The 27,813-nt window shown below is 53.8% G+C and overlaps 1 protein-coding gene across 1 annotated transcript in view; it reads left to right on the forward strand.

Annotated features, from left to right (window-relative positions):
• The window catches only part of CACNA1E (calcium voltage-gated channel subunit alpha1 E), a 137,816-nt gene that overhangs the window by 83,392 nt on the left and 26,611 nt on the right, over positions 1 to 27,813 (forward strand). Inside the window, exons 10-28 of the mRNA XM_069862676.1 lie at positions 5,551 to 5,666; positions 6,682 to 6,735; positions 7,076 to 7,210; positions 7,478 to 7,687; positions 9,036 to 9,148; positions 9,409 to 9,521; positions 9,646 to 9,777; positions 10,052 to 10,124; positions 10,529 to 10,646; positions 11,373 to 11,440; positions 12,817 to 12,914; positions 16,843 to 16,899; positions 18,102 to 18,710; positions 18,807 to 19,081; positions 19,690 to 19,849; positions 20,378 to 20,507; positions 21,022 to 21,081; positions 21,425 to 21,531; positions 27,454 to 27,550. Of these exons, the coding sequence (XP_069718777.1) occupies positions 5,551 to 5,666; positions 6,682 to 6,735; positions 7,076 to 7,210; positions 7,478 to 7,687; positions 9,036 to 9,148; positions 9,409 to 9,521; positions 9,646 to 9,777; positions 10,052 to 10,124; positions 10,529 to 10,646; positions 11,373 to 11,440; positions 12,817 to 12,914; positions 16,843 to 16,899; positions 18,102 to 18,710; positions 18,807 to 19,081; positions 19,690 to 19,849; positions 20,378 to 20,507; positions 21,022 to 21,081; positions 21,425 to 21,531; positions 27,454 to 27,550 (2,725 nt within the window). The remainder of the gene's footprint in view (positions 1 to 5,550; positions 5,667 to 6,681; positions 6,736 to 7,075; positions 7,211 to 7,477; positions 7,688 to 9,035; positions 9,149 to 9,408; positions 9,522 to 9,645; positions 9,778 to 10,051; positions 10,125 to 10,528; positions 10,647 to 11,372; positions 11,441 to 12,816; positions 12,915 to 16,842; positions 16,900 to 18,101; positions 18,711 to 18,806; positions 19,082 to 19,689; positions 19,850 to 20,377; positions 20,508 to 21,021; positions 21,082 to 21,424; positions 21,532 to 27,453; positions 27,551 to 27,813) is intronic.

Genomic DNA, 27,813 nt, shown 5'->3' on the forward strand with positions numbered 1-27,813 from the left:
TACCCAGTTGGACTGCCTTCTCCTTATGTCTTCATGTCGTCGTTGCCTTTCCCTTCTTTTGCTGTTTTTGTTCTCTTCCCCTCTTAGCATGGAGCATCAACGCAAACTAGCATGATGAGGTCTTTCTGAATTGTTCACGCTGCTTAGTATCAGTCCTAGCTTATACAACCGCCTTTAGGACTTGGTAGAAGTGACAGACAGCAGCAAGTACCTATCAGAAAATCTGATTTAAATCACAGGTTTTTTTCTGAGGTCGAAGGTAACCATCAGCATTTGCCTCTTCTTAAATGGGACAGTGATGTAATGGGTAATCTCAGGGCTGGTATCTCTTAGCTCTTTCCCATTTTACAATTCGATGTCACCAACAGCTTGTCAGCTTTTCATTCCCCAACTCGTGGGTCTGCTGGTGCTCCATAAACTCGTTCTCTTTAGCATCGTCAGCTGTGTGCTCCGCTTCTTGCTGCAGCTTTTGCACAACGTGGTGAACACGTAACACTCACTGAAATACACGGGGGTCATCAAAAGCTAATGGCCACTGCTAACAGGGAGTACAAGAAATAGGATGTTTTCCTTATTTATTTTTTTTTGTATTCTTTCTTTTCCCCAGTTAGCACTTGATGGGAAGACTTCGTTGAAACAGTCCAGGTTCATTAAGGAATCTTAGAATCATAAAATGGTACGGTTTGGATTGGAAGGGACCCTTAAAGGTTGTCTACTCCAACTCCCTTGCAATAAGCAGGGACATTTTCAACTCAATCATGTTGCTCAGAGCCCCATTCAACCTGACCCTGAATCTTCCCTGACTTCTTTTGGCAATTCAGTTAAACTTAAATCAAGCGATTACCCTTATCCAAAAAACATGTGGCCTTCTTCAAAGCAGACCTATGAAACACATCTTCCCTCCACTGAATTTTTTTTGTAATCCAGTATTTCTCTTCTTTGTATCCCATCGTTTTTGCTGCCTCATGTCATTTTAAGGCTCGCTTGGTAACTGGTTTGTTGGAGGCATCTTTAATGATGGAAAAGGTGATGAATTGATGGGTTTGAAAAGTGTTGGCTTGTTGTTTCAAAGCATGGAAGCCACAATATTGATGTCACCTGTACTATATGCCCACTCCAACTCAAAGAAGCTCTAAAAGGAGAGAAGTGAGTTGCATTATCTGTGATATTTTATTTTTCTTAACTGGTTTTAGTTGTTGATTTTCTTGTGGTTGGGGGTGTTTTGGGTGTGGGGGTTTTTTTGTGTTATTTTTTTCCCCCAGTTTGTTTGGTTTTTTTTTTTTTAAAAAAAGTGGCCCCATTTTCAACCTGGATGCTTCCACATGGGTTCTCCCATTAAAACCAGACCTGGGCTCTCCAGTCCTTTGAGAAGAGCGCACCAATAGAGTAAAAGTATCACTGCCCAGGTGCGAGTGAGGGCGTAGGGGCCTGGGGAGGAAGGTGGCTGAGTGTGGTGCTGTCCCCCAAGGTCTCTGAGAGCGGAGATGCTTTCAGGCCGCATGAGAAGAATGCCAAGGGTATAGAGGAGAATTTGCAGGCAGAGGAGGAGCAAACCATCTGTGCTCCCATCACCCCGTCAGGCCGGGCATGGCGTGCGGATGGATGGTGCCCTCATGTGCAGGAGGACAGATGGCACAGGGCTCCCCAGCTCCCACCACGACCTTCAGCGCTCGCCTCCACTGCTTGCCGCGTGCCTCCAGCCTGACAGGGCTGGATGGAGAAGGGCTGCAATGACACAAGGTCAAACACGAGCAGAGCTCAGCTGCCATGGGTGGCTGTTTTCATGCTGGAGGCGCTGGGAGAACAGGTGGACAAGCAGAGGTGTTACCGGTGGGGGTCGTGCTTTCTGCTGGGGTCCCCCTGAGCTCCTACACGGGGACCTCATGGGGCAGCACCAAGCCCTGGGCTCCTTGCAAGGCAAAACTTGGCAATGTAACCCAAACGTGGCAGGGAGCAGAGCCCTTCAATGGGAGGCAGGCGCCTGGCTCTCCTGGCAATGCGATGCCGCCCTGCCTGTGACTTGGAGCCTTCCCAAGCGGCTGTCAGTCACCAGCGCTGGCCCTGTTCTCACTCACATACAGTATTATCTCTACCCGCTGCTGCAAATTGGCTCTGAGCAATCCTTGATCTGTCAGCATCGCCTACCCACTCTCAGATGTCACCAGCCCCCGCTGCTGCCCTGCTCGGTAACGTGTCTCTTGAAATGTAATAATTCATTAAGTTCAGTTTAACTTTCTTTTTTTCTTTTTTCCCCTCTCTGCCACCCTGTCCTCCTTCTAATGGACAAAAGCAATTAAGCTCCATTAGGGATCAAGCATGTGGGAAGTGTCTCCCTCAGAGACGTTGCCTCAGCTGCACAGACCTTGTCCCTGCATGCGTGTGGCAGCAGCTTCTTGCAAATTAGGGCTCTGAGCAAACAGTTGGGTGGAGGGAAGTGGTGCTTGATGAGAGGAGCCCTGGAAAAGATGCTTCCATTCCCTCCTCTGGGAAAAGACGATTGGAGGTTCAGCTGGTCCTTCTGGGTTTCATCGTGGACATGAGATGATGGCTTCTCTCACCAAGCAGCAAGGAGAGGCTGGAAGGAGGTGGTGGAGGGGGCCAGATAGCCAGCTGGTGTAAATCAGGGGAAGCTTTCCAGGTGGTCCTGGTCGCAGAACATATCTACAGGGTGTGGGTAGCAAAGATTCTGCTGAGGAGCTGTGTGGCTTGGGGTTACGGCCCGTGGGGCAGAGGTTCAGTGCATGGGAGGACCAGTGGACCAAGCCAGAGGGAGAGAGGCAGCTTCCCCTCTAACCCTGGCTGCAGGTGGCACCTTCTCATTTCTCGACATCCCAATTTGCTAACAGACAAAGGCTTGTGGGGGGTGATGGCACAGCCAAAAAGGTTCTGCCTTTCCTCCAGCTAGAGCAAGGCGGGGGTTGGCATGGCGTGCCCAAAACTGAGAGTGCATTTTGCCGCTGGCTGTGGGAGGCCCTTCCTTCTCCCCCATCCCCTCCCACCCTTCTTCCTTCCACTTAGGCTGCTTTTCTCTTTCTTGTCTTTTGTTCTCTCCCCCTTCCCTGCCCTAGGAGGAAAGTCTCATTTCAGTCTGAAAGCCAGCGATGGAGGGGGAGAGTCATTTGATGCTTAATGCCAGAGCGGCAGGAAACTTCACCTTCCTGGGGTGGAATTAAAAATGCTTGAATTGTCTGGGGATATTAAACAAGAGATGCAGGGAACATTCAGGGCTTTTCACACAAACAGACACACACACACACGCACGCACGCGCACGCCAAAGCCCACACAGCATTAAGGCTGTAATAGCTCAGCTAGGGTAATGCTCTTGAACTCTTTCTGCAGCAGACAGACCAATTCTTTCAGTGCTTTTGAATATATATATATATATATATTAGGTTGGGGGTCGCTACTAGTCTCCAGCGCGAGAGGCGTTTGTCTTGCAGAGAGAACGATCCCATTTGTTATTCTCAATCGCACTTAACTGGGAGAACATTGGGACTGGGAGGGGGCTGAGGGCATGGGATGGATCTTCTGTGCAGCTTGGGCTTTGTGCATGATGGGGCTCAGCCATGGGATGTGGAGCTGCAGCCAACAGACCGTGTCTCTGTGATGAAGGATGTTGAGGCTGTGGAGCAAGTCCAGAGAAGAGCAACGAAGCTGGGGAAGGGGCTGGAGAACAGGCCTTGTGAGGAGCGGCTGAGAGAGCTGGGGGTGTTTATCCTGGAGAAGAGGAGGCTGAGGGGAGACCCCATTGCTCTCTCCAACTACCTGAAAGGAGGTTGTGGAGAGGAGGGAGCTGGGCTCTTCTCCCAAGGGACAGGGGACAGGATGAGAGGGAGTGGCCTCAAGCTCCACCAGGGGAGGTTCAGGCTGGACATTAGGAAAAAATTTTTCACGGAAAGGGTGATTGGTCCCTGTCAGAGGCTGCCCAGGGAGGGGGTTGAGTCCCCTTCCCTGGAGGGGTTTAAGGGATGGGTGGATGAGGTGCTGAGGGACATGGGTTAGTGATTGATAGGAATGGTTGGATCTGGTGGGTCTCTTCCAACCTGGTTCTTCTATGATTCTATGTTGTTGCAAGGAAGGAAGGGTGTGCTGGGAGAATGTCTGGTGTGAGGGATGCTCCTTGTTTGCAGATGTGGTTAATAGAGGTATAACGTGTAGTTGGAGATGCCGCAGGTATGTGGTGTGTGCAAGCTTGTGGCATGGGACCTCCCAGAAGCAGGTCCGGCTGTGTTGTCTCACTTATCACCTGTGGCGTGGGTGGGAGGTTGTCTGCATTGCCACTCCTGTGTTGCCTGCCAAATATTTCTGTTTCCCTGTATGTGGTGGCCTTTGCACACATGCTTAGGGCTTTGGGTGCTGCTTCATACAGGGTGAGTGAAAACCTCTGCCTTCGGGAAGGCAGCCTGCATGGACGTTCTGTGTATGGCCATGAGTGTGTGCACACCAGAAGGGACAACGTGCTTACCAGTGCAATCTTGTGTCTTAGCTCCACTTGAGAAAGTGTATGTAGCCCCAGCTCGTCTTTGCACAGCTCTGGGCTGGGCTACAGGTGAAATTATATTTATTATGTACCAAGGAGCGTGTTTGTGATGGTGTGTGTGAGCGCATGGACACCAGTACATCTGCGCATCATGTGTGTTAGGGGCTGCATGAGCAGTGGGCACAACGTTAGCTCTGGCCCGTGTTGCTCAGTATTTGCCTTGCCCTTCCTTGCCTGCACAGAGTCCACGTGGCCCTCCCTGCCCTCCTGCTTGATGTGGTGCTGAGCTGTTCCCCTTCTGTGGACTCTAGTGTCTGAACAGTTCGTGTGAGACACTGAAGTGCAGAGAAGGACAACAGGGAGGTCTCAAGTCCTAGGAAAACCCTCCAAGGAGAGGCTAGAAGGAGAAGGAGTTCAGAGGAAAAGGTGGTGAAGGCAGGGGCAGAACCTGCCCTTCTCCATCCCCTTGTCTCCTTGTGATGCCCAGTTTTTCTTTCCTGATGAGGGACAAGGAGGCACTTAATGGCCTCAAGCTCTGCCAGGGGAGGTTCAGGCTGGACATCAGAAAATAATTTTTCATGGAAAGGGTCATTGGATACTGGAACAGGCTGCCCAGGGAGGGGGTTGAGTTACCATCCCTAGAGGTGTTTAAAAGATGTGTGGACGAGGTGCTCAGGGCCACGGTTTAGTGGCAGATAGGAGTGGTTGGACTCGATGATCCTGGGGGTCTTTTCCGACCTAGTGATTCTGTGGGAGCATCCTCCTTGAGTGGCAGCGGCTCCCAGATGAGGCATGCAAGGCTGAGTGACGAAGCAGAGCGATTGCTCACCTGCATCCACACCTTTCCTCCTGCAAAGAGGCCTCTCATCCTCTCTGATCGTTCGTCCATCCCCTGGCCGTGCTTTGGCTGGGGATGGTCAAGCACGGCCCCAACATGCTCCCGTAGCCCTTGGCTTGTGCTCGCCCTTGGTCCCTGCCTCCCCTCCTGCCCCTGTGGTGCCCCCAGCCTCCTGCGTACCCTGTTACACAACCAGCCGTGCCCTCATCAGCTTCCTCTGCCCTTCCCCAGGGAGTTTGCCAAAGAGCGCGAGCGAGTGGAGAACCGCCGAGCCTTCATGAAGTTGCGGCGCCAGCAGCAGATCGAGCGGGAGCTCAACGGCTACCGGGCCTGGATAGACAAAGCGGGTAAAGGCTGAGAGGCCAGGGGAGCTCTTGGGGGAGTGCAGGGTGTCCTGCAGAGCACTGGGGATGGGAAGGGATGCGTGAGCATCACCCTGTGCAACCCTCCAGTTGCATGGGTGCTCTTACGGTGGCGTTGAATGCATGGATGAGCTTGGCTCCAGAGGGTGTAACGGTCCAACTAGGCTGCAGGCAAAGACATTGCTAACAGCTGATGAAACATCACATTCTGGGGCATGAAACTTTCATATTTTGAACATGAGGCACATTACAACTCCAGGGGAGGCTGTGAGCATCATAGCTGTGAGCTTTGCTCTGTGATGATTTCCTTTCTCTTGATGTTTGCTAGAGTCTCCTGGACTTATGGGTGTTTGGCAAGTAGAGCGGTGAAGTGACAGCGGTTTTCTAGCTAGAGGTGTTCATGGAGCAGTCTGGAGGGGACACGCTCACTTGTTCCCACCTCAGGGCTCCTGGACCTGGGAAAGGGCTGAGGGTGGTAGAGGTTTCCAGGCTTCCTGCTGACACCCAGCCAGACACAACAGCCCATAGGTGCTGGTCCCTGAGCTATCACAGTCTGTGTCCATGCTTGCCCCTCACGGGGATCAGGCCAGAACATTCATCTCTGGGAAGAGAAGACGTACACTTTCATTAAGTGTTCAGACTTGAAAAAGAGTGTGTAGCTTGAAATGACCTCTGAGCCCCAGCCTCAGCTTTGGTCATGGATTGGGATGTTAAGCCCCAGACCTGTCTGTGCTGTTCAACTTCTTTCGTGGGGTTAATCACAGTGGAGGAGAAAGGGTAGATTACAAGTAATTTTTCTTTCTGCTACAATGAGTGGTAGCTACCACCTGCCACCCTCCAGTATCTGCTTTTGAACGCTTAACCAATGCTTGACAAGAATTTGCAGCCTAAAGCAACCACCTCCAAGCTGGGCAAAGCGCTTAGGTACAGCGTGGTGAGGTCTGATGTGCTCAGCCAACAATGTCTTGTTTGCTGATACTGAACTGTGTGTTTTGCATAGAGGAAGTCATGCTGGCTGAAGAGAACAAAAATTCTGGGACCTCAGCCTTAGAAGGTAAGAGAAGTTATGCCCTGCCTAAAAATCTGTCTGCCCTTCCTGCTGCCTGCCTGCAGCTCCAGCTGTGATGGGAGGTCTGGGCTGCCGCACCGGGGTCTGCAGCCCAAGAGAGGGATGTAGGGAGGTGGATTGACTGCATAACCCCTGAGGGAATGTGGAAGCCGGGAGGTGTCTGGTCCCACACAAGTGATAGCTCTAGGTTAGCGTCACTTGGGTATCTCCATCCTGTTACCAGACCAGAGGTAGCTAAGTACTGATCACCAGGTCTTTGTCCACACTGGCTACTGACAGAGTTGGGCTACTGTGGCTCCAGCACCCATTCCTCTTGTCTTCGCAGTGCTCAGGCGAGCCACCATCAAAAGGAACCGGACAGATGCCATGAACCGTGACTCGAGTGATGAGCACTGTGTCGATATCTCCTCCGTGGGTGAGCGGAGGCTGGCGCAGAGAAGACCTCTTCACCCAACCTTGGGTTAGTGTATTTTGGAGTTTACTTGACCAAAATCTTTCCTAGCTTCTTGAGTTGCTAGGGGTGCACCTATCATGTGGAGACTGTCACGGATCTGCCATCACTTTCCCCTCTGCCACAGAAAAACTGTCTGGATAAGTCATGTGCCCTAAGAGCCGCGTCTGTGAGCTGTCTGTCCAATCTCATGTTGCAGGGAAGGCTGGAGCACCCAACTCCTTCTCTTACCATGACTGGAGCGCCCAACTCCTTCTCCCTGCTCTTTTCCCTTAGGTAACCCTTTGAGTCACTCAGGACTCAAAGGAGCCAGAGTAGATGGAGCCTCCTACTTACGGCACAAGGAGCGACTCCTGCGCATCTCCGTTCGTCATATGGTGAAATCCCAGGTCTTCTACTGGATCGTCTTGAGCCTGGTGGCTCTCAACACTGCCTGTGTGGCCATCGTCCATCACAACCAGCCAGCCTGGCTCACACACTTCCTCTGTGAGTCCCTGGGCTTTGTGTAGGTGTGACAGACCTGTGTGGACAGGCAAATCCTCCTGCAATCTTTTTATCTCCAGTGTCCGGAGGTTGCAGGGTCCCCTTGCTCCCTGCCGCAGGGCTTGTGGGGGTCAATTCCACCAGAGTCACGGTGGTGATGGAGCTGAGTGGGGAACAACCTGAGTTACATCCACTGTTGATGAAAAAAAGGACTGTGTATGGCCATTTAATTCAGATTTGCCCTTGGCCACTGATGGCTGTCTCAGCCCCGTGGGCAAACATGGAGGAGTTTTACTGGCCTCTTGGCCTTCAGTTCCAATGTGTTTGTCAAGAGAGAAGGAAGCAGACCGCAGGCCTCAGCTGGGTTTATCCTAGAACTAGGAATAGTGGTGATGGAAAGCTTGCTGGAGATCCATCTTCGGGTGTCCACGAGCAGTTGCTGGAAAGATGTGAGTTTGCAGGGATGGAACCGGTCATGGGAGGACCCTCTGGTTAAAGTTTTGGTGCAGAGCGTAGTGTGGAGATCTCAAGTCTGAGACCAGTCATTGGAGCATCCCCCAGCCCACCATGGGCCATAGCACAAGGACAGGTCTCAAAGGCAGCACACCCCTGTCTATTCTTGCATGGTGCTAACTGCAGAGCAGCTTCATCAACCCCGTGGCAGCCGTGTGTTACTCCTGAGCTGCTGCAGGAGGGACAGTGCTGCTTTCTCAGCCACGCTATTCTTACTCACCTTCAAAATGTCCCTGTCAAGCACTGGGCTTGCCCAAATTTGCATTAGCACAGTCAGGCCTGCCAGGTTCCCAGCATGCCAGGGTGTGGAACGGCAGCTGGTCGTGGTGAGAAGCATCTTTTGGACAAGGTGAAGAGCCAGACTCTTGCCTGCTAATGTTCATGGAATAGCTGGAAAAGCTTTTCCCTGGCTTTTGGCTGTTTGGCTCGGCTACCCTGGCCAAGTTCCAGCCGTGCGATAATTTAAATCCAGGTTGCTAATCTTCCCCTACGGTGTCGTGTGGTTAATATCTTCGCAGATGCTTCAGCCACCTTTGTGTAATGCTAAAGGGCTGCTCTGCTCCATGCTGGTCATCTCTGATCTTCTCAGACCCCTGGGACATTAGTCCACCTACCCTGAAAGATTAACCTGTAGGGCTGGTGCCCTGTTACACACGATTTGGTTCCTCACAAAGAAGCTTCCCTCATCCCATACTCTGGTCTGAGAGAGCTGGGGGAAGCGCTGTGCTCCTCGTCCCGTCTCTGCGATGCGCTGTGTGGGCTACTGGCAGGTGCATGCGCAGGATGCTCCTCACAGCTCCGTGCCCCAAGGGTAGCACATCTGGGTTTTCTCTTTCAGACTATGCAGAGTTCCTGTTTCTTGGGCTCTTCCTCCTGGAGATGTCCTTAAAGATGTACGGGATGGGGCCACGCCTTTACTTCCATTCTTCCTTCAACTGCTTCGACTGCGGAGTAAGCAGCCCCAGAGATGCTGTGGGTGGGGAGGGAGGTGTTTGGCAGGTATCTGCAGTGCAAGGCATCAAGGGGAAGAGCAGGATGGTCCCTTTGCAGCGGGCACGGGAACCCTTTCTGCTGGGATAGGCTGCCAGTGCCAGGCTGAGACAGCAGGTTCTGGTCAGGGTTGTGGGTGCTTCATCTTCAGGCACTTGCAGGTTTCCTGCAACAGCCCATCCTGAGCCTGTCTTTGACTCACGGCTCTGTCTGCTTCTCAGGTTACAGTGGGAAGTATCTTTGAAGTGGTTTGGGCTATCTTCAGACCAGGAACCTCGTTTGGGATCAGTGTCCTACGAGCCCTTCGTCTCCTGCGAATATTTAAAATAACCAAGTATGTACCAACTGTCCGTGCCTGTCACCCTCTGCCTTGGTCTTTGCCTGCAGCCCAGATCCAATCGCTCCTGCTCTCCTGTTAGCACCACTGCAGGTGCTCCAGCACTGTCTCTGTTTTCTAGGTACTGGGCATCCCTGAGGAATTTGGTAGTCTCGCTGATGAGCTCCATGAAGTCTATTATCAGCCTGCTCTTCCTCCTCTTCCTCTTCATTGTAGTCTTCGCTCTGCTGGGAATGCAGTTGTTTGGAGGCAGGTAGGTTTTAAGCCTAGGGAAAAGGAATTTCTTGGTGTTAGAGCCCTCTTAGGTGTTTAAGAAAACTTGCCCCTCGCCCCGATGCTGACAGTGGTACCTCTCCCATACCCTGCTCTGGCAGGTATCTCTGGGCTGTGTGGGTCTCTCTGGCCAGGGTAGCTTTCAGATTCCAGCACCAAACGCTCAGGAGACCTTCCTCGAAGTGGAGAAATCCTAAGTGCAAGAGAGGTGGCAGCACTCCAGCTCATTTATGCCCTGCTGATTCCACTTCCAGGTTTAATTTCATTGACGGGACACCGTCGGCCAACTTCGACACTTTCCCTGCAGCCATCATGACAGTGTTCCAGGTAGGAGCTGCTCTGCAAGGGGATGCAACCAAAGGGTCTTGGGTCTCTCTGCTCACCCCTACCTGTCTGGAAGGGGCTCTTTAAACCAAACAAGTTCCCTTTCATCAGCTGTTAGGACATAACTTGCTTCCTCCCTCTCCTCCTGTGTAACCAAGTGGATGGCAAGAGATGGAAACTCTTCCGCTTCCATTATGCAAGACGGTAGAGGTTAAAAACTCTTTTGAGGAGACCTAAATCCTCAGTAGTCTCCAACATCTCCCTGGAGTGCCACAGCTGTAGAGCTGGGTTATCCACTGCACAGGGTCTCCGTACTCATCTCCTGCGTGGGGGTGGGATGGATGGAGGGGCCTGTCCAGGTGAAGAGAGCGTGTGGGTGACCGAGCTACTGGCTTGTTTTCCTGCAGATCCTGACAGGTGAGGACTGGAATGAGGTGATGTACAATGGCATCCGCTCCCAAGGAGGGGTTCGCTCAGGCATGTGGTCCTCCATCTATTTCATCGTCCTCACGTTGTTTGGAAACTGTATCCACCCAGCTGCTGTGCTTTTAGTGGAGACAACATGAACTCATCTCCATCTCTGGGGGCACTCTCTTCCACACCCACTGCTCCTTATGAGGAGTCTTACGAAGGGCAGCTGAGTAAACCGGGGTTGTTAAGCCTTGAGAAGAAGAGGCTGAAGGGAGACCTTATTGCTCTCTACAACTAACTGAAAGGAGGTTGTGGAGAGGAGGGAGCTGGCCTCTTCTCCCAAGTGACAGGTGATATGACAAGAGGGAATGGCCTCAAGCTCTGCCAGGGGAGGTTCAGGCTGGACATCAGAAAAAAAATTTCACAGAAAAGGTCATAGGGCACTGGCAGAGGCTGCCCAGGAAGGTGGTTAGGTCCCCCTCCCTGGAGATGTTTAAAAGATGGGTGGATGAGGTGCTCTGGGACATGGTTTAGTGGTTGATGGGAATGGTTGCACTTGATGATCCCAGAGGTCTTTTCCAAACTAGTGATTCTGTGATTCCTTCCTCCTCTCCCAACAAGGGAGCCCTGTCACACATGTGGCAGCCCTGGATATTCCAAACACAGAGAAGAAGCTGTCTGGAGATGCACTGAAGCTTGCATATATGGGATGGGTGAGGAGTTTGTCCCTTTGGCTGCTCCTCGCTGATCTGATGAGGAACCATCAGGGCCATCCTTACTTGGTGGCTGCAGACACCCATGTCCTTAACAAATGGCTTGTGCATCCTTAGCTGCTCGCAGATACTCTGCTGAACGTGTTCTTGGCCATTGCGGTGGACAACCTGGCCAACGCTCAGGAGCTCACCAAGGTATGTTCCTGTTACTCTTTTTTCTTCCCTTGTGAAGAGAGTGAAGGATGGGGCTGGCAGGAAAGGCACGAGGAACAGTGCCTGTGGCTGCCCTCACTCCAGAGCCAGGGCTGCCTGGTCCCTTAGCTCAGCCTGCCTTGAGAAGAGGTCGCATCAAATTGGAAGTGGAGTCCCTTCCTCTGGGAAGGTACCCAGGGTGCTCCCCTGAAGCACAAACCTCTATCGCTGGGCTAAGCCATTTATGCTCTGATTTAGGAAAGTGCTTAAACCTGCTGGCCTCTCCAGGAACACACACACTTCCTATCTAGTGTGACTTAACTATTTCTTCTTTTAAGCTCCTAGTTGTTTTGCCTCCAGTCTGATCGAGACAACCCTCATCTACCTGATGGGATCTGATGCAGGGACAGTTATTTGCTCTGGAGATGTGGAGTGGGAAGCGCTTTCCAGTGGTGTCAATATTTATTCCTCATCTGCTCACAGGGCAGTGGACGTGATTTAGGATGCAATTTAGAATGGTGCTTGTGAAGATTATTGGATTTAGCTGTTTTTAAGACCATGCTGGGAAATATTTGGGGAACGCTAAAATGTTAGGGCACCATCTGGATAACGGTGACTAGGCGAGAGCTGCAAGGGTCATTGCTGCTCTTCAGAGGGGACCAGACATCCCGTGGTGCCTGTTTTTTCTAGAGCCTGTGCCTATTGCTCAGGTCCTTGGGGTTTACTGAAAGGCTTCCATGCTGGTGCAACAAAACGGGGCACGGTGCTCACTTGCCTAAGGGGTGTGCGCAGGGCTCCCTGTCCTCCTGCGGCGAGTGCAGGTGGCGCTTCCAGGGGCTGCCGGCTGCCACTGGGGTGAGAGGAGTGGGAGAGCCCCACAGAGTACCAGAAGCATCAATTAAGGGAGTGCTGAGTTTTTAAAAAGGCTGAATGCACACTAATGACTCCTAATGACATTTTTTGCTCCGGAGACACAACCATACTCATTAAAGCAATACGGTTTCTGCTGGGGTCATTCATGGATGCCTTGCTTCCCACTCCATCGAGGGGATGCCTGTCTCCCCCCCGTGACTGTGAAGAAGGGAGGGCTGAGCTGGTCTACACTGTCTGGGTCTGTTCTAGCGTGCACTTGTCTCTAGCCTGGAGTGGGCTGGGTTCACTTATTTAAGTAGCACTGACACCTTCAGTAAGATCTGGTGTAGTGGGGAAGTTGCATCCCCATAGGAAGGAACATGCAGGCTGTCTGGAAATATAGTTCCTCCTTTCTTCCACTAACCTTGACATCTAAGGTAGCCCTGCGCATCCCTTCCTGCCTCCGATGGCTGCACCTTCTTTTGAACCCCCAGTGTTCCACTGAGCAACTCCCCTTTCTTTCACAGGACGAGCAGGAGGAAGAGGAGGCCTTTAACCAGAAGCATGCCCTTCAGAAAGCCAAAGAAGTCAGCCCCATGTCTGCCCCAAACATGCCTGCTATCGAGTGAGTGCCCCTCTGAGCCCAGCAGGGCTTCCCAGCGGGGTGGAGAGGTGATGCAGAGCCTGGCACGGCTGCTCTGGGGGCTGCCGCAAGATAAAGGGGTCCCCAAACAGGGTGACTCTCTCTGGGTGCCTTCCTGAGGATGGATGGAGATCTAGGAGCATGCTCCTTGCAAGCGGCTGTGCCTTCACGGAGGTGTCAGCGTGGGGAACTGGTCACCTCGCAGCAACCGGGGTTGCCCCGGCCTCAGTGCTTGGGTATGCCAAAAACCCACTAAAAGAGCCTTTCTACCCCAAATGCACAGCTCAAGCACTCCGGGCTGCTGCTCGGGGTGAGGAAGAAAGCTGGAGAGGAGGAAGAAATCATTTTTTTCTCTTGAGGAGGGGGGTATTTGTTCCCAGAGAGCGTTCCTTTGTGGCAGAGCCACGGGATTGCAGCCAGGGCTGGGGGAGAGGGAGGCAGTGGTGCCACAAATCCCCTCCAGGCCCCTTTCCTGGTAATGAATGCAGTTATGAGAGATGGAGCAGGTTTGTGAAACCACATTTGATTGTACAAAAATTGGATTTGGGCAAGGAAAAAAGCCCCAAACCACATAAACCCCTGGCACAGCGTTAAGGAGCCTTGTCTCTGTGTTTCAGCAGGAGAAGATTCTGTTTTTTCCTTTCTAGATGCATTTTCCCCCCTTTATTTTGCAGTTCTATATCACATAAAACTTTCAAAGTCAACATTGGAACGAGGCGTTTTGATTTGTTTCCCAAAACAGTACATTTCAGTACAGCTGAAAGGATTTTTTTTTTTAATTTCTATTTTTATAGAATTCCCAGGGAATTTTAGGTTTCGTTGTGCTTTGAAACCCAGCTAAGCTTGTTCACAGCAGAATCTCTTGCAGATTTGCTGAGAGAAACCACTGTCTTCAGGCAAGCTCCAATCTGGAGGGGAGTCAGAGACAGTCAACAGAGATGGGTCAGCCCCAGCTCCCTGGCTTGGAAAGAGTGGGATGTGATGGTTCCCCATCCTGCATGCATCACCTGTGGGTTTAGGGGCAGCAGGAGCTGGGGGTTGTTTGTAAGCCCTGCCTGGTCTCCAAGCAGCCAGAAATATCGGGGGTTGATGGGAGGTTTGCAATAAAACTGTTCCTGTCCAGGTACTGGGTGGGAGGGGTTTATGGGAGAGATGGCAGAGTCTGTGTCACAATTGTCTTTGGCTGCCAGTGGGGATGTGCCTGATGAAGTGAGGAAACAGAGGGGTTTAGGCTGTAGAAGAGGCTGCAGAATGGACAGATAGAGAGGAAGAGGGGGAGATGGACCAGGAGAGCACTATGGGATTCACCCATGCTGCACATCCCCGCTGGAGTTGTCTGGCCATTGTTGGATGTAGCTGGTTAGAAAACCAGATCCCTCTATCCTTTTGTTGTTGTTCTAGTGGCATTGAAGTGGGAGGTATTGATATTTGCAGATCCTTTTTTCCAGCTCCTCCCTCTCATCCGAATGGATAGTGACAGGGGCAGGAAGGGGATGGAACGCCGTGGGGGGCGACCGTCTCCAGCATCAGGTCTGATGTGCCTTTCATGGTACAAGACTGATGCCAGCGGGTGGGGAGGGCTGGTGGGGACGTTAGAGCACGGGACAAGCCAGAGCAGAGCCCGTTCCAAAGGGCTGTTGGAAACTCAGGATGGTGCAGTCGAGCCGGTCTCTGTGTTCGGGTGCGCGCAGACACAGATGGCTTCATTTCTATGTGGGTATCCGGCGCAGGCAGGTTTGGTACACGCGTTCCTGCTGGCAGAGGGGTCCGGTGGCGCTCAGGGATGGGTGCTCCCACGTGGCCAGGTTGGCGTGGGCGGCTGCGGTGCCGATCGGAGTATTGTCTCTGTACACGGGCGCCGTTGGTGCAGATGGCTCGGGGCTGCTTGACGAGTGGGTGGCCAGATGGACACGCGCGGGTGCTGTCATGTGTTGGTGCCGACCGTGGTGCGTGGATGCGTTTGAAGGCTTGGCCACTTGCTGTGGGGATGGTGGTGGGATCCACAACCGAGCCACGCAGGCAGGACCTGCGAGCAGGATCCCTGCTCGCAGGTCCTGCCTGCGTGGCTCGGTTGTGCGATTCGCCCTCTCTCTTGAGCGTGGCACCAGCCCGTTCGCTGCACGTGGCCCTAAGGAGGCGGTTGCCAGCGTGACTCACCCAGGGCTTGAGGGTCCCGTCGCACTCAGAGGATGGCAGCGAGATGAGTCCTGTCTTGCCTGCGTGAGCTCTGCGTGCACGCAGCCCCTCAGTCCCGTGTGCTTGGATTATATTTGCTTGCATGCCCTGCACACGCACGCAGCATTTGCAAAAAGCAAAACCTGTAAATCCCTGCGTGCACATTTGCATATGCTCGCGGTTGTTTGCTCAGAGCTATGCGTATCTGAATCTTTTCTCTGCTGATACAAACGGCAAAGCCTTGAATCTTCCCAGCTGCCTGAAGTAGGTGGAAGTGAAGGGCACTGTCAGCCCTGTTAAGCTTTTCTGTGGCGAGGCTGCTCAGGTGGCATCTCAGCCCTGGGCTTGAGCCTCGCTTTTGCTGGGGAGCTTCATGTTCCTCTCTGTGGTCTCAAGGCACCATCGACCCACAGTTCTGAGCAGCTTGGGGCTGACAGGATGCATTGCTTCCTCCTTCACATTGCCCCATCTTGCTTGGAACAAGGGAGTTTGGAGAAGGTTGGCTGTTACCTGAGCAAGTTTGCAGGTGACACTAAGCTGGGTGGAAGTGTGGATCTGCTGGAGGGTCAGGAGGCTCTGCAAAGGGATCTGAACAGGCTGGATCCATGGACTGAGTCCAATGGCATGAGGTTTAACAAGGCCAAATGCCGGGTCCTGCACTTGGGGCACAACAACCCTATGCAGTGCTACAGACTAGGAGAAGTCTGTCTAGAAAGCTGCCCGGAGGAGAAGGACCTTGGGGGGTTGGTTGACAGCAACTGAACAGGAGCCAGCAGTGGCCCAGGTGGCCAAGAAGGCCAATGGCATCTTGGCTTGGATCAGAAACGGTGTGACCAGCAGGTCCAGGGAGGTTCTTCTCCCTCTGGACTCGGCACTGGTGAGACCGCTCCTCGAATCCTGTGTTCAGTTCTGGGCCCCTCACCACAAGAAGGATGTTGAGGCTCTGGAGCGAGTCCAGAGAAGAGCAACAAAGCTGGTGAGGGGACTGGAGAACAGCTCTTATGAGGAACGGCTGAGAGAGCTGGGGGTGTTTATCCTGGAGAAGAGGAGGCTGAGGGGAGATCTCATTGCTCTCTCCAACTCCCTGAAAGGAGGTTGTAGAGAGGAGGGAGCTGGGCTCTTCTCCCAAGGGACAGGGGACAGGATGAGAGGGAATGGCCTCAAGCTGCACCAGGGGAGGTTTAGGCTGAACATTAGGAAGAAATTTTTCATGGAAAGGGCCACTGGGCACTGGAACAGGCTGCCCAGGGAGGGGGTTGAGTCCCCTTCCCTGGAGGGGTTTAAGGGACGGGTGGACGAGGTGCTGAGGGACATGGTTTAGTGTTTGATAGGAATGGTTGGACTCGATGATCCGGTGGGTCTCTTCCAACTTGGTTGTTCTATGATTCTATGGTTCTATAAATACCAGAGGATGTTCTAGGGCTTCTGAGAGGCTGCAGCCTGCACCACCCTCCCCGTGCACTGCATGAAGACGGCTCTGTGGCCCCCACAAAACGGATCACGGCGTGTGAGTGTGAGCGTGGGGAGCCGCACGGGTAGCTCATTGCTAGTGTGCAAGCGTGTACGTGCAGGGGGTTCACTGCTGGCTGCTGCACTCCAGCATCCCGGCAGCCGGTGGCCGATAGGCAGAGAGATGCCGGCTGTTGAGGGTGGGGGGACACCTCTTTGCGTTGCCCACACCAGTTGAAGGAGGGATGAAGGAGGGGGATTGAACCCATTTGTTTTTCCTCCCCAGAAGAGACAGGCGAAGGAGACACCACATGTCGATGTGGGAGCCACGCAGCAGCCACCTGTATGTGGGCCGCGGGGGCGGGTGTCGTCTGTGGCTCCTGTGCTTTCTGTGCGTCCACGGGGCCGGGGCGCACACCGCTCCCCTCCAGCCTCCGTGGCCAGGGGACGTTGTGTGTGTGCCCGTATCCAGTGTGCTCCTTTGCACCCCTGTTTGTGTGCGTGTGCATCTGTGGATTTGTGCGTGCCCTCGTGGTTTTGTGCGCACCCAACCTTCTTGTGTGTGTGTCGCGCGTGCTCTGGGGGTGAGCAGGGTATGTGTCTGTACACGTGTGGGCTTGTGGGTGCGTCCGTGTGCCTCGGTGGGCTGGGAAGGGCACGTCTGTCTTCTCCAGGGTGTTTGTGTGTGTGTTTTATGCACTGAGGTCTCATGGTGTAGCCCAGCCCTCCCTAGAACACACCTGCAAGAAGATAGAGAAGCCCAGTGCGGCTCCTTCGCCATCAGGCAGACAAAAATCCTGCTCCCCAAGCCATGGGGCTGGCTTCTTCCCTGGGATGTGCCAGGCAAGGGACTGTCCTGGCTGAGGGACTGTCCCGGCTGGGTGTAGCTGAGCACCCGTTGATATTTTCCAACTTGGATGGCCCTGTTTCATTGAGAAAGGCAGGTCTTGTACCTGGCATCTGGCATCTTTTCCCCTCTAGCTGTCCCCATCCCATCAGGATGCTGCCCTTGTTAGTAGGTGCCGTTATCCCCTGCACCTTCATTTGTACCATTAGGACAGTGCCACTAGAAAAAGGAGCTGGTTCCAAGGAGCTGGCAAAGCAAAGACACCACCAGTGCAAGGAGAGATCCCTGGCTGCAGTGAGGGGACATCTCCCATATTTAAGGAGCCCCCGTGCACTAGGAAGCTGGTCGCTGCCTGGCTGAGACGGGGGAGGCCGGGATGCTGACTGCTCCCAGCAAGCTGAACGTGCTGCCTGCATCCTTCAGAGAAGCTTTGAGGTTGCTGGGACTGCTTCTCCATCAACCTGACTTCTCTGAAGGGGCAGAAATACAGTTTCAGCCCTCTTTCCATCCCCTGCCAGCACCAGAAGGGTGAAGGGCGGGGGGTGAAGCAGGAGCCCAGCTTATAGCCCTGGGGACAGCATCTCCTTCTTCCCGTTATTCCCACATTAAAATCAGGGTGGGTGCTTCACTGGAGGGGTGAAGCACCAGCGGCAGGCTGGGTGAGCAGGGTGCCGACCCCTCTCCGTCCCCTGTTGCAGGCGGGAGCGTCGCCGGCGGCACCACATGTCGGTGTGGGAGCAGCGCACCAGCCAGCTGCGCCGCCACATGCAGATGTCCAGCCAGGAGGGCATCAACAAGGACGAGCCATCCCTCATCAACCCCCACGCCAGCATCTTCCGCAGGAAGAAACTAGGGGATGGTGTTGCCTTGGAGAAATGCGCTGAGGAGCAGGGCAGCAAGGGTGAGCGGCCGTCAGCTGAGGGACCCGAGCAGCCGGCGCCAGGGGCCAACCCCGGTGGTGGTGAGGACAGGAGGAGCCCATCGCCTCGGGCCAAGCGAGACAAGGAGCCGTGGCACCAGAAATCATGTCATGGGAACTGTGAGCCGGGTGAGCAGGATGGGACAGGAGGTGGCGTGGAGGACAGGGCGCGGATGAGGCAGAGCCAACGGCGCAGCCGGCACCGCAGAGCCCGGATTGAGGGGAAGGAGCCAGCCAGCACCCTGGGGAGCCGCTCGGCCAGCCAGGAGATGGGTCTGGAGGAGACCAGCCCCATGGAGGGGCCACAGGACGGGGACCGGCGTGGGGATGTGGCCGCAGCAGAGGCGTTGATTCAGGGGGAGACGGAGGCAAGCGGGGAGCCTGTCAGGTTGGTACTCGGGGAGACCGTCTTGCAGCTCCCACAGCACCTTGTCCTTTCCATTTATCTTCTCACACCTTTTTTCATCCTGTCTATCTTCTGCAGGACAAATGGGGTCCCTGCTGGTGATGCTGAGCTGGTCAGGACCCGTGTGGAGGGGAGCACCCTGCAAGCGGCATCTGAGCCCCCCCAGGGGAAGCCAGGCAGCCTGATGGAGCAGGACTGCAGCAGCCTGGACACCAGCGAGCAAGCGCTACTGGAGGCCAGCCGCACTGTCAGCCGGAGCGAGCCCGACCTCTCCTCCATCACCCCCAACACTGAGAAGGCGACGGAGAGCACCACCATCATGATCGATGTCCACGACTCCGCTGTGGTACAGAGTGAGGACCCGTCTCTCTTTCCTGAGCCCGCCTGCAGGCCCCTAGGGACCCTGCAGGGATGGAAAGCTGCTTGCACAGCTTTCCCTATCTATGTCCATCAACCGGGGAGGCTTTCTTCGCTGTTCCTTGCAGCGTCTCCCTCCATCATCCTAGTTTTACAGGGGAGTCTGAATGCAGCACTGATGTGCCACCGTCCCCTGGGGACCTTCTCCCTTTCTCACCTCCTTCCCACCTGCACCTTTGCCTGATCTCTCCCTCCCCCTTCCTCCTGCCTGAGCAAAACACTTGCATCCCCTGTTTTTCCTAACACCTCCACAGCTCCTGCCTAGCTCGCTGCCGCTCAAACTCCTTAACAGCATCCTCGCTGTCAAGGTGAGCTGCTTTAAATGGTGTTATTAAACAGCACCGTGAAAACTGGCCTTGTTAAAACCTCCTTTGCCTGCTTTATCCCAGCAGCTCATGTCTTTTCTTCCCTTCTGGTCCCTCTCCCCTTGACAGCGTGGGGGTGCAAAGCAGAAACCAGGGGGGCTGCATGTGCCCGGGTGGCAGGGACACCCCAGGGTGTTGTCTGGGTGCAAGGCCAGGCAAAGGCTCTCGCTTTCCTGCAGTTAGCAACAAGACTGATGGCGAAGCCAGCCCCTTAAAGGAAGCCGAGTCCAAAGAGGATGAGGAGGAAATGGAAAAGAAGAAGAGGAAGAAGGAGAAAAGCGAGACAGGCAAAGCGATGGTGCCGCACAGCTCCATGTTCATCTTCAGCACCACCAACCCGTGAGACATTTATTGGACTGTAGGCGCCTGGGGCTACGGAGGGCGGCAAGGGGAAGGTTCCTTTTGGGAAGGGGGCTGGATGTCTCCCAAGCAGCCTGGGTAACCAGCCATGGTGCTCTCCAAAGCCCAGCAGCGCTCTTCCTCTCAGCCATGCTCGTGGTTTTCTTTCCTGACTGCTGATTGTTAGCTGTGATTTTTTTGTTTGGTGCTTGTTACATTTATCTGCAGTTTTCTGCTCTCCCATATCTCTTGCCTAACTACAGCAGCCTGGAAGAACCAGCTTCTCCCACGCCCCTGGTTTCTCAGAGACTCTACCTGGCTGTCCACAATGTGTCTGGGGGGTTGGTACAGATGAGCAGAGAGCTCAGCAAGCCCCAAACACACTTAGGCTCCCTTCTTTTCCTTCTCAGACTTTTCTGTTCCTCTTTCTGCCCTGGAAGCTGGTGATGTGGGATGGGTTCTGCATGTGGGCCATGCCTGGGTCATGCCGGAGTGTCACGGGTCGGGGTGTGGACTGTCTCCCCGCAGGGTGCGGAGGGCTTGCCACTACATCGTGAACCTGCGCTACTTTGAGATGTGCATCCTCCTGGTCATCGCCGCCAGCAGCATCGCCCTCGCAGCAGAGGATCCTGTCCTCACCAATTCTGACCGCAACAAAGTGATTGCAAACCTCCCCTGCTCCCCTCCTCCCACACACAGAGGGTCCTGTGGGATTTTATCTTCCATGGTGGGGCACGTGTTGGGAGATGGATCAGGGCAGCCGGTGGCCGTGCTTGCACCGTTCTGTAGGGTCTGACTTCTTCCCCATTAGCTTCCTTTATAAACCCTGGGAATCCTCCTCAGCCTCCCTCTCACGGGATTTAGAAATTGGGGAGCAGGCGAGGGCATCTTGTCAATAGTAAACTAACTTAAACTGGGGAGATGCTGATGTGCACAGGCACTGGTGTCAGGGAGCATGTCAGCTCACAGCGTGATTTCAGAGCTGCTTGCACCATGCACAGAAATGTTTTTTGCTCCCACCTACACAGGCTGTGTTTAAGGCTGCCCTGAACTGTTAGGGAACAGGTTGGGTTTGGGGCAAGCAAACCAATCTGAGCTGGTCACAGGGTCTGGGTGGGCACCAGTGAGCCCACTGGCGGTGGCTGCAGAGCCCCTGTGCCCTCTCTCTGCAGGTCCTGAGGTATTTTGACTACGTCTTCACTGGTGTCTTCACCTTCGAGATGGTTATCAAGGTAAGAGCCCTTGCAGGCTGGCTGCGCTGTGGGTGCAGTCCTACAGCAGCCTTGCAGCAGGTGGGAAATAGCTCAGTTTTTCACTTCTGGTCCTAATTTTGGGTGAATGAAGACTTAAAAGCCTGGTTCTTTGTGCTGGAAGCTGGGAGTGCTAGGCACTGCTTCTATCAGTGTTTAGGCTTCCCAAATTCGATGCTCCTTGACGCACACGTGTGGTACAGGGACATATCCGCTGCTCCCCAGCCGTATCCCTGTCCCCAGCACATCCCACCTGTGGCTGCTTCTACTTGATGGCCGAGCTGCTCATTCCCTGCCTTTTTTTCTCACTGTTCCTTCCCCGCAGATGATCGACCAGGGCTTGATCCTGCAGGATGGGTCCTACTTCCGAGACCTTTGGAACATCCTGGATTTCATTGTGGTGGTGGGAGCACTGGTGGCTTTTGCCTTGGCGTAAGTGGCCATTGTCCTTGTAAGCTTTCTGCCTTGCCTTGGCTGGGGTGGGAGGAGGACTGTGTGTTACACGTACTAGACCCTGCTTTTTCTGTTATTATTATTCTATTATTATTTCTCTGCGCCCTTCTGCTCAGCTTCTGGGATGGTGCGTGGCTGCTCCAGAGATGTATTTCTCCTTGTTTGTCAAATGCTGGTGAGCAAGAAGGCAGGGGGCAAGGCAAGGCAAGGCAAGCTGGAGCTACTAGGAGAGGTTGGTTGGTGTAAGAGAACTTCAAAGAGGGCAGAAGGGGGTATTAAAGGGGGGGAAAAGACCTAATGGTGGCAGAGCTGGAGTTACATACTTGGTATGCATCCCAGGGCACACAGAGACAGCCTGTCAGGTGGAGCTGCCCTCTCAACAAGTTTGTGCTGCAAATGGTACCCCTGGTCTGTGGCTTTTCCTCTGCTCCAAGGGGGAGCATTGCCCTGGAGCTGGATGGGGATGGGGCCGCTGGGGTTTGTACCCACATCCCCTGCCATATCAGTGTCTCCCTGCCGAGCATCGCCTTGTGCTTGGGTTCTGGTGCTGAGCTTGTGGCGCCTGGCGAGTCCTCCTCTGCAGGTGGCTGCAAGGTGGCTCAGTGTCTGCAGTGCCTGTACCACGGAGGAGAGAAACGCCTAGGGATGAGTTTCATGCTGCTCTGGCTTGTTGCTTTTGCCATCCTCACCCTCCTCACCCCCTTCTTCACCCGGTGCTTTCAGCTGCTGCTCTCTCCCTAAGAAGAGCACAGGAGAATTCAGCTCGCTGGGCACACAGATGAACCAGCTCCCAGCAGGGGAAGGGCTGACCAGAGACCCTGGCATGGGGAAGGGGCATGGGACAGGTCTACTGGCTGAGGACATTGCTCCAAGCCTCCGACAGGGAACCCAGGCCACCAGGAGGATGCATCGAGCATCTCCAGGGTCTGGCTGATCCCACTTCTGCCAGGCAGCCCCTCATATCATGTCTGAAATTGGGGCTGAAGGGCATCAGCAGCCCGAAGATGCACTGGGTGGCTTGAGAGGTGGAGGACAAAAGAGCTTTTCCTTCCAAAAAAGGAGGGTAGGTTGATGGCTCAGCCTGCTCCTGGGTGGATGGATGTCCTCACCACCCCTAACAGTACTGTAATCAGTGTTTGCTGTGATTGCTGTCCCTTTGTCCCCATCCCACAAAGGTGACACAGTTCTTGGAGTGGCCCTTTGAGATGGTGGGGTTCCCCACTGAGCATGTGGGGAAGCTGCCATGCCCTTTCCAACCCTGCTTGAGGGAAGGACAGGTCCTTCTGGGCATGGGACAGCTGAATTCTCGAGGACGAGCACCTCCATCAACTGCAGCACCAAACCCCCTCCCTTGGAGAGGGCCTTTGCAGGTCCACATATGTTTGCAGCAAGCATCTATGTCACCTGCCCACTCTTGTAGCTGTAGCTGGGTAGATACTGAGTTGCTTGTGTCATGGACGACAGCTCTTTATAATGTAAACCTGATCTCCCCCACATCTGATGGTCCCTCCTGCTGGAGGAGGTGATCTCATGGCTTCAGGGGTGAGGGGAACAAAGGAACCGCAGTGATCTCTGATAGATTAATGCATTATAAAGCATTTATTAGAACACCTGCCTCTCCCGTTGGCAGCTTGTCACTGCCACAGCCCTGGGAGCAGCAGGATACTTGCCAGTTATATATGTCCCAAACTGACACCTACCCTCCCTCCATCCTGGACTCAAGAGGAGAAAAATGGTGGTGACATCTGAATCCCTCTCATTTTCTTCTCCCTCTGTAAGCTCTTTCACGTGGGGCTGTGGAGGCAGCGTGTCCTCCTTCTCCCTCTCCTCGCTTCTGTGATGTTGGGTGGACACAGTGAGGCCCACAGAGTCACTGTGGCCACCACCTTGGCTGAGAGTGGCTGGTGACCAGGCCCAGTGCTTGCTGGTGGAAGTACTGGGACACAAGGCACAAAAGAAGGTCTCTGAGCTGGTCCAGTGGTGCTGGACCATCATCAGCTGCCGTCAGTGCCACATTGAAATCACTAATGAGCACATGTCCATGAGTAAAGCCATGTCTCCATGTGCAGTCGTGGCTTATGTACTGCTCCCTTGGAGATCGTAGAATCACCAGGTTGGAAGAGACCCACCGGATCATGGAGTCCAACCATTCCTATCAAACACTAAACCATGTCCCTCAGCACCTCGTCCACCCATCTTTTAAATACCTCCAGGGAAGGGGACTCAACCCCCTCCCTGGGCAGCCTCTGCCAGGGACCAATGACCCTTTCTGGGAAAAAATTTTTCCTAATGTTCAGCCTGAACCTCCCCTGGTGGAGCTTGAGGCCATTCCCTCTCGTCCTGTCCCCTGTCACTGGGGAGAAGAGCCCAGCTCCCTCCTCTCCACAACCTCCTTTCAGGTAGTTGGAGAGAGCAATGAGGTCTCCCCTCAGCCTCCTCTTCTCCAGGCTAAACACCTCCAGCTCTCTCAGCCGCTCCTCTTCTTCTCCAGCCCCCTCAGCAGCTTCGTTGCTCTTCTCTGGACTCGCTCCAGAGCCTCAACATCCTTCTTGTGGTGAGGGGCCCAGAACTGACCCCAGGATGCGAGGAGTGTTCTTACCAGTGCCGAGTACATCCTGAGCCATAGTTCATCTCGGTTCATCCATCGCTCTCCGCATGGAAAGCTAATACGTCAATCCAAATGCAGCCTAAATAAAAAGCCCAATATAAAACTGTAAATCTCCTAAGAGTTCAAATTAAATTAGCTGAAATAACCAGAACCATAACTAAAGACCCTGCTCTCTTTTGCCTCCCGTGGCACCCTCCGAGGAGGCGTCGCACAGAGGAGCAGCTTTTGCTTGTGGCTTTGCAGAGCTGCCAAGTGTTGGTGGTACCTATGCTCGTAGACATGCAGCAGCGGAAAAGGTTGAGCAGTGGAAAGGTTGAAGGGTGGTTGGTGTGTAGACCTTGTTGTCTTGCCTGGCTAGTAAGGGCAAGAGTTTCTCCACCCAGAGCTACCCAGCAGACCTACCTCTTTCTTCGCCAAGCAGCACGTCCTTACGCTCATCGATATCGGTGTCTGGGAAGCTAGAGGGACCCCTACATATTGCAAAATAACCTGGTATGAGGCTGGTCAGGGCAGAGGTCTGAAAGCCCATCATAGAAGTGCTGCAGAGTTAAAAATCTCGGGGTGGGGGGGAAGGTTTGGTTACAACTGGAGACCTTGTAGAGCACTTTGGCTTGCCTGAGCAGGTGTCCTAGTGGGTTGCAGGAGATCCTGTGCTGCAGCTCAGGCTCTTAATTGGTGGATTTCTTGATGGAGGTGATTTACTGAAGTTAGCCTGTCTGGGTGGTAACTGAGGCCATGCAGGTAGGTTCCTCAGAGGCAGCTGCCTTTGGCTGGTTGGGGCTGAGCCTCAAGGTCCTTCCCCAACTCTTGACTGAGGAGGACCATGCACCTGCCCACTGTCACCTACCATCCTGCTCTCCTCAGATTCCTGTTTCAGCACAAGTTTTGCTACAAACGCTCCCTCCCAAAACCTCCAGCAGGGAGAGCAGAGACTCCCAGCTCTCTGGATGAGTCTCTACCTGGAGATAAGCTCCATCCTGGTGGACACAGCATGGTCTACACCTTGTGCCTTTAAGCCAGGTGTGGTGTGGTGGAGGGCTGCGGCAGGGTCTGGGCTGCCCGAGAGGCTGTGGTCACCCCCACGCAGCTCCCCCACTGCTTTTCTTATCTTCTTTCTCTTCTCTCTTTTTCCCTCTCTCTGTCGATGCTGTGTGGTGGCTGCCGGGCTGGATCGCTGACAGGAATGCACTGGGGTAACTATTCCATTCGGTTTGCTGCAGGTTGTGCCACCCTGGGGAGCGCGGGGGGACGGGTGCAGGCGGGTGTCTGTCTGTCCAACACCCGTGCTGGCCCTTAGCTGTGTTCACAGAGATCAGATTATGCAGCTCTGCACACACCCTTCTAGTGTCCTGCAGCGCATTAAAGGGGATGAGCTCCAGGGAGGCACAGGAGAGATCTTCTTCGCAAGCACTTGCCTTCGGAGGTGACTGCTTGCGTCATGGACCTCGGTGTCTGCACAGCACCTCGAGATGGTGTGAAAGGCTCCCAGGAGAGCAGGGCGTGGGGAAAGTGGTGTCTGCAGCAGAGCTGGAGTCTTTGCCCTGGCAGGGGCTTTACTGGCACTGAAGCTCTGCAAGGACTTCGGCCCCAATGTCCTCTGAGGGTGGGGGATGTGGTTCGTGCCAAATTTCGGGGCCTGGGGATAGCTCAGCTTTGGCCATAGATGCAGCGAGGCCAGGCTTTCCTCCAGATGTTCTGCAGCCCTGTATCCCAGATGGATGTTGAATCCCTAGCAAATACCAGGGTATTTCCCGACCTCTAAAGAGGCTTCTCCTCAGCAGATATAAAGCACTGCAGTCGAGTTGCCCTTGGTGGCAGCTTGCACCAGCTGAGCGCTGCACTCAAATCCTCACCCCAGCCCCAATCAGATGCCCCAGCCCCTGACCCAGGCCCCGACGCGGGGCAAAGTAGGAGATGGGACGTTCTAAGTGAGTCCCGGGGCTGTTGGTACAGTTGCTTTCCATGCATTTGTGGGGCTGTGCTCCTAGGGATGACTATTAATTAGTGGCCTTGTTTACATCTCTTAATGATTAAGCCCATTATGGTGCTGCCTGCTGCATTAACCCTTGCAAAGGAGCTGTGTAATTTGGAGTGTCTGTTGTAAGTAATTTTCTTGATGTTTTTTGAGGGTTCCCAGTGTACACAAACTGTGCCACTTCCACCAGGACTTCTCGACTCCATCCCGGGGTCCAGCCGTGGGCTTTAGATAAAAAGACAAGAAAAAAGCCCTCCTATTGTGGTTGGGATTAATCACCATATTCAGTAAATGAGGGCCAAGAAGGGTCTTAGTTCTGCTTTATTAAGTAATTTTGATAGTAAGCTCTGCCTCCCTCAGCTGACTTGGGGTGGAGGAAAGCACAGCCCTGATCTGTAGAGGGAAGAGAGGGCTGAGGGGAAGGACCAGGATGACCAAGCCAGGTAGTGTTGATGGAATAAGGCAGAAAGCTGTAAGAGACAGCGTAGAATCACAGAACCATGGAATGGTTTGGGTTGGAAGGGACCTTAGAGTTCCTTCAGCTCCAACCCTCCTGCCATGTGCAGGGATGCCTCCCACTGGACCGGGCTGCTCAAAGCCCCATCCAGCCTGTCCTTGAACAACTCCAGGGATGGGGCGAAGGAAAAAAAACAAAAATATTGTGCAAAGAAACCAAGCACAGAGCTGGTGCTTCCCTGGGTGACTGTAAGGACCACGAACCTTGAGTTTAAACCAGGATGGAAAACTCTTGGCAGGAGACCTGCACGTAGACTCCATTGAGTACATCCTCCTCATTTTATTAGGAAGTTCTTGCAACCCATAGTGATACTAGAAAACAATTTGAAATGGTGGGGGCCTTTTGCAAGCCCTGACTGCAAATAGCACATACCTGCAGTAGGGAAGCAAACCTTCTGGCCCTGTTGAGCAGTGTGGCTTGAGGACACGAGGGAGGGCAGCGTGACCTTGCCTGGGGAGAGCATCGCTTCACCTCCCTAGCCCCATGTCACTGCTTCCTTCAATAAGGGGATTTGTTAATGTTGCTCCTCCCCAGCAAAGGGGAAAGGTGCTGATCCCGAGGAGGAGAAGATTGCTTTATTTTTCATCTCTGCCAGCTGTCAGCGTGTGTGCTGGAGGAGACTCGTTGGGGTGGGCTGAGAGCTCAGCAGTCGCGTGTTTGTGGTCCTCCTGTTCCCATCCTTACGTGTGCTGGGGAGGGTTGTCAGCAGCAGAAACCCTCAGAGCATCCAACCCCAGATCTTTAAGGTTATTGTCTTTCCATTTCATTTCTGGGTACGTGTGCCTCCCTCTGATGTGGTAGGACCAATAAGGGCCGGGATATCAAGACCATCAAGTCTCTCCGTGTGCTACGGGTCTTGAGGCCCCTGAAAACCATCAAGCGACTGCCAAAGCTGAAGGTAATGATCCCCATCTCCTGCTTTACATCTGTCTTCTCCAGCATGGACTGGTTGGTGCAGGGACCACATGCACGGATTTGCTTGTAAGCGATGAACAAGTAGTTTTCAAAGCATTTATTGTTTTTAAGAGCCCTGTTTTCAAACACATCGCCCTTCAAGCTGCTTCGCATCCAGAGGTGCAATGAGTTGTTAAAAGCAAGCCTGGATCTCTGCAAGGTGTCAGAATAAGATGACAGGGAAAGTGGCACTGGAGTAGACGTTAG

Source organism: Phaenicophaeus curvirostris, chromosome 8 (assembly GCF_032191515.1).
Source record: "Phaenicophaeus curvirostris isolate KB17595 chromosome 8, BPBGC_Pcur_1.0, whole genome shotgun sequence".
Lineage (NCBI taxonomy): Eukaryota > Metazoa > Chordata > Aves > Cuculiformes > Cuculidae > Phaenicophaeus > Phaenicophaeus curvirostris.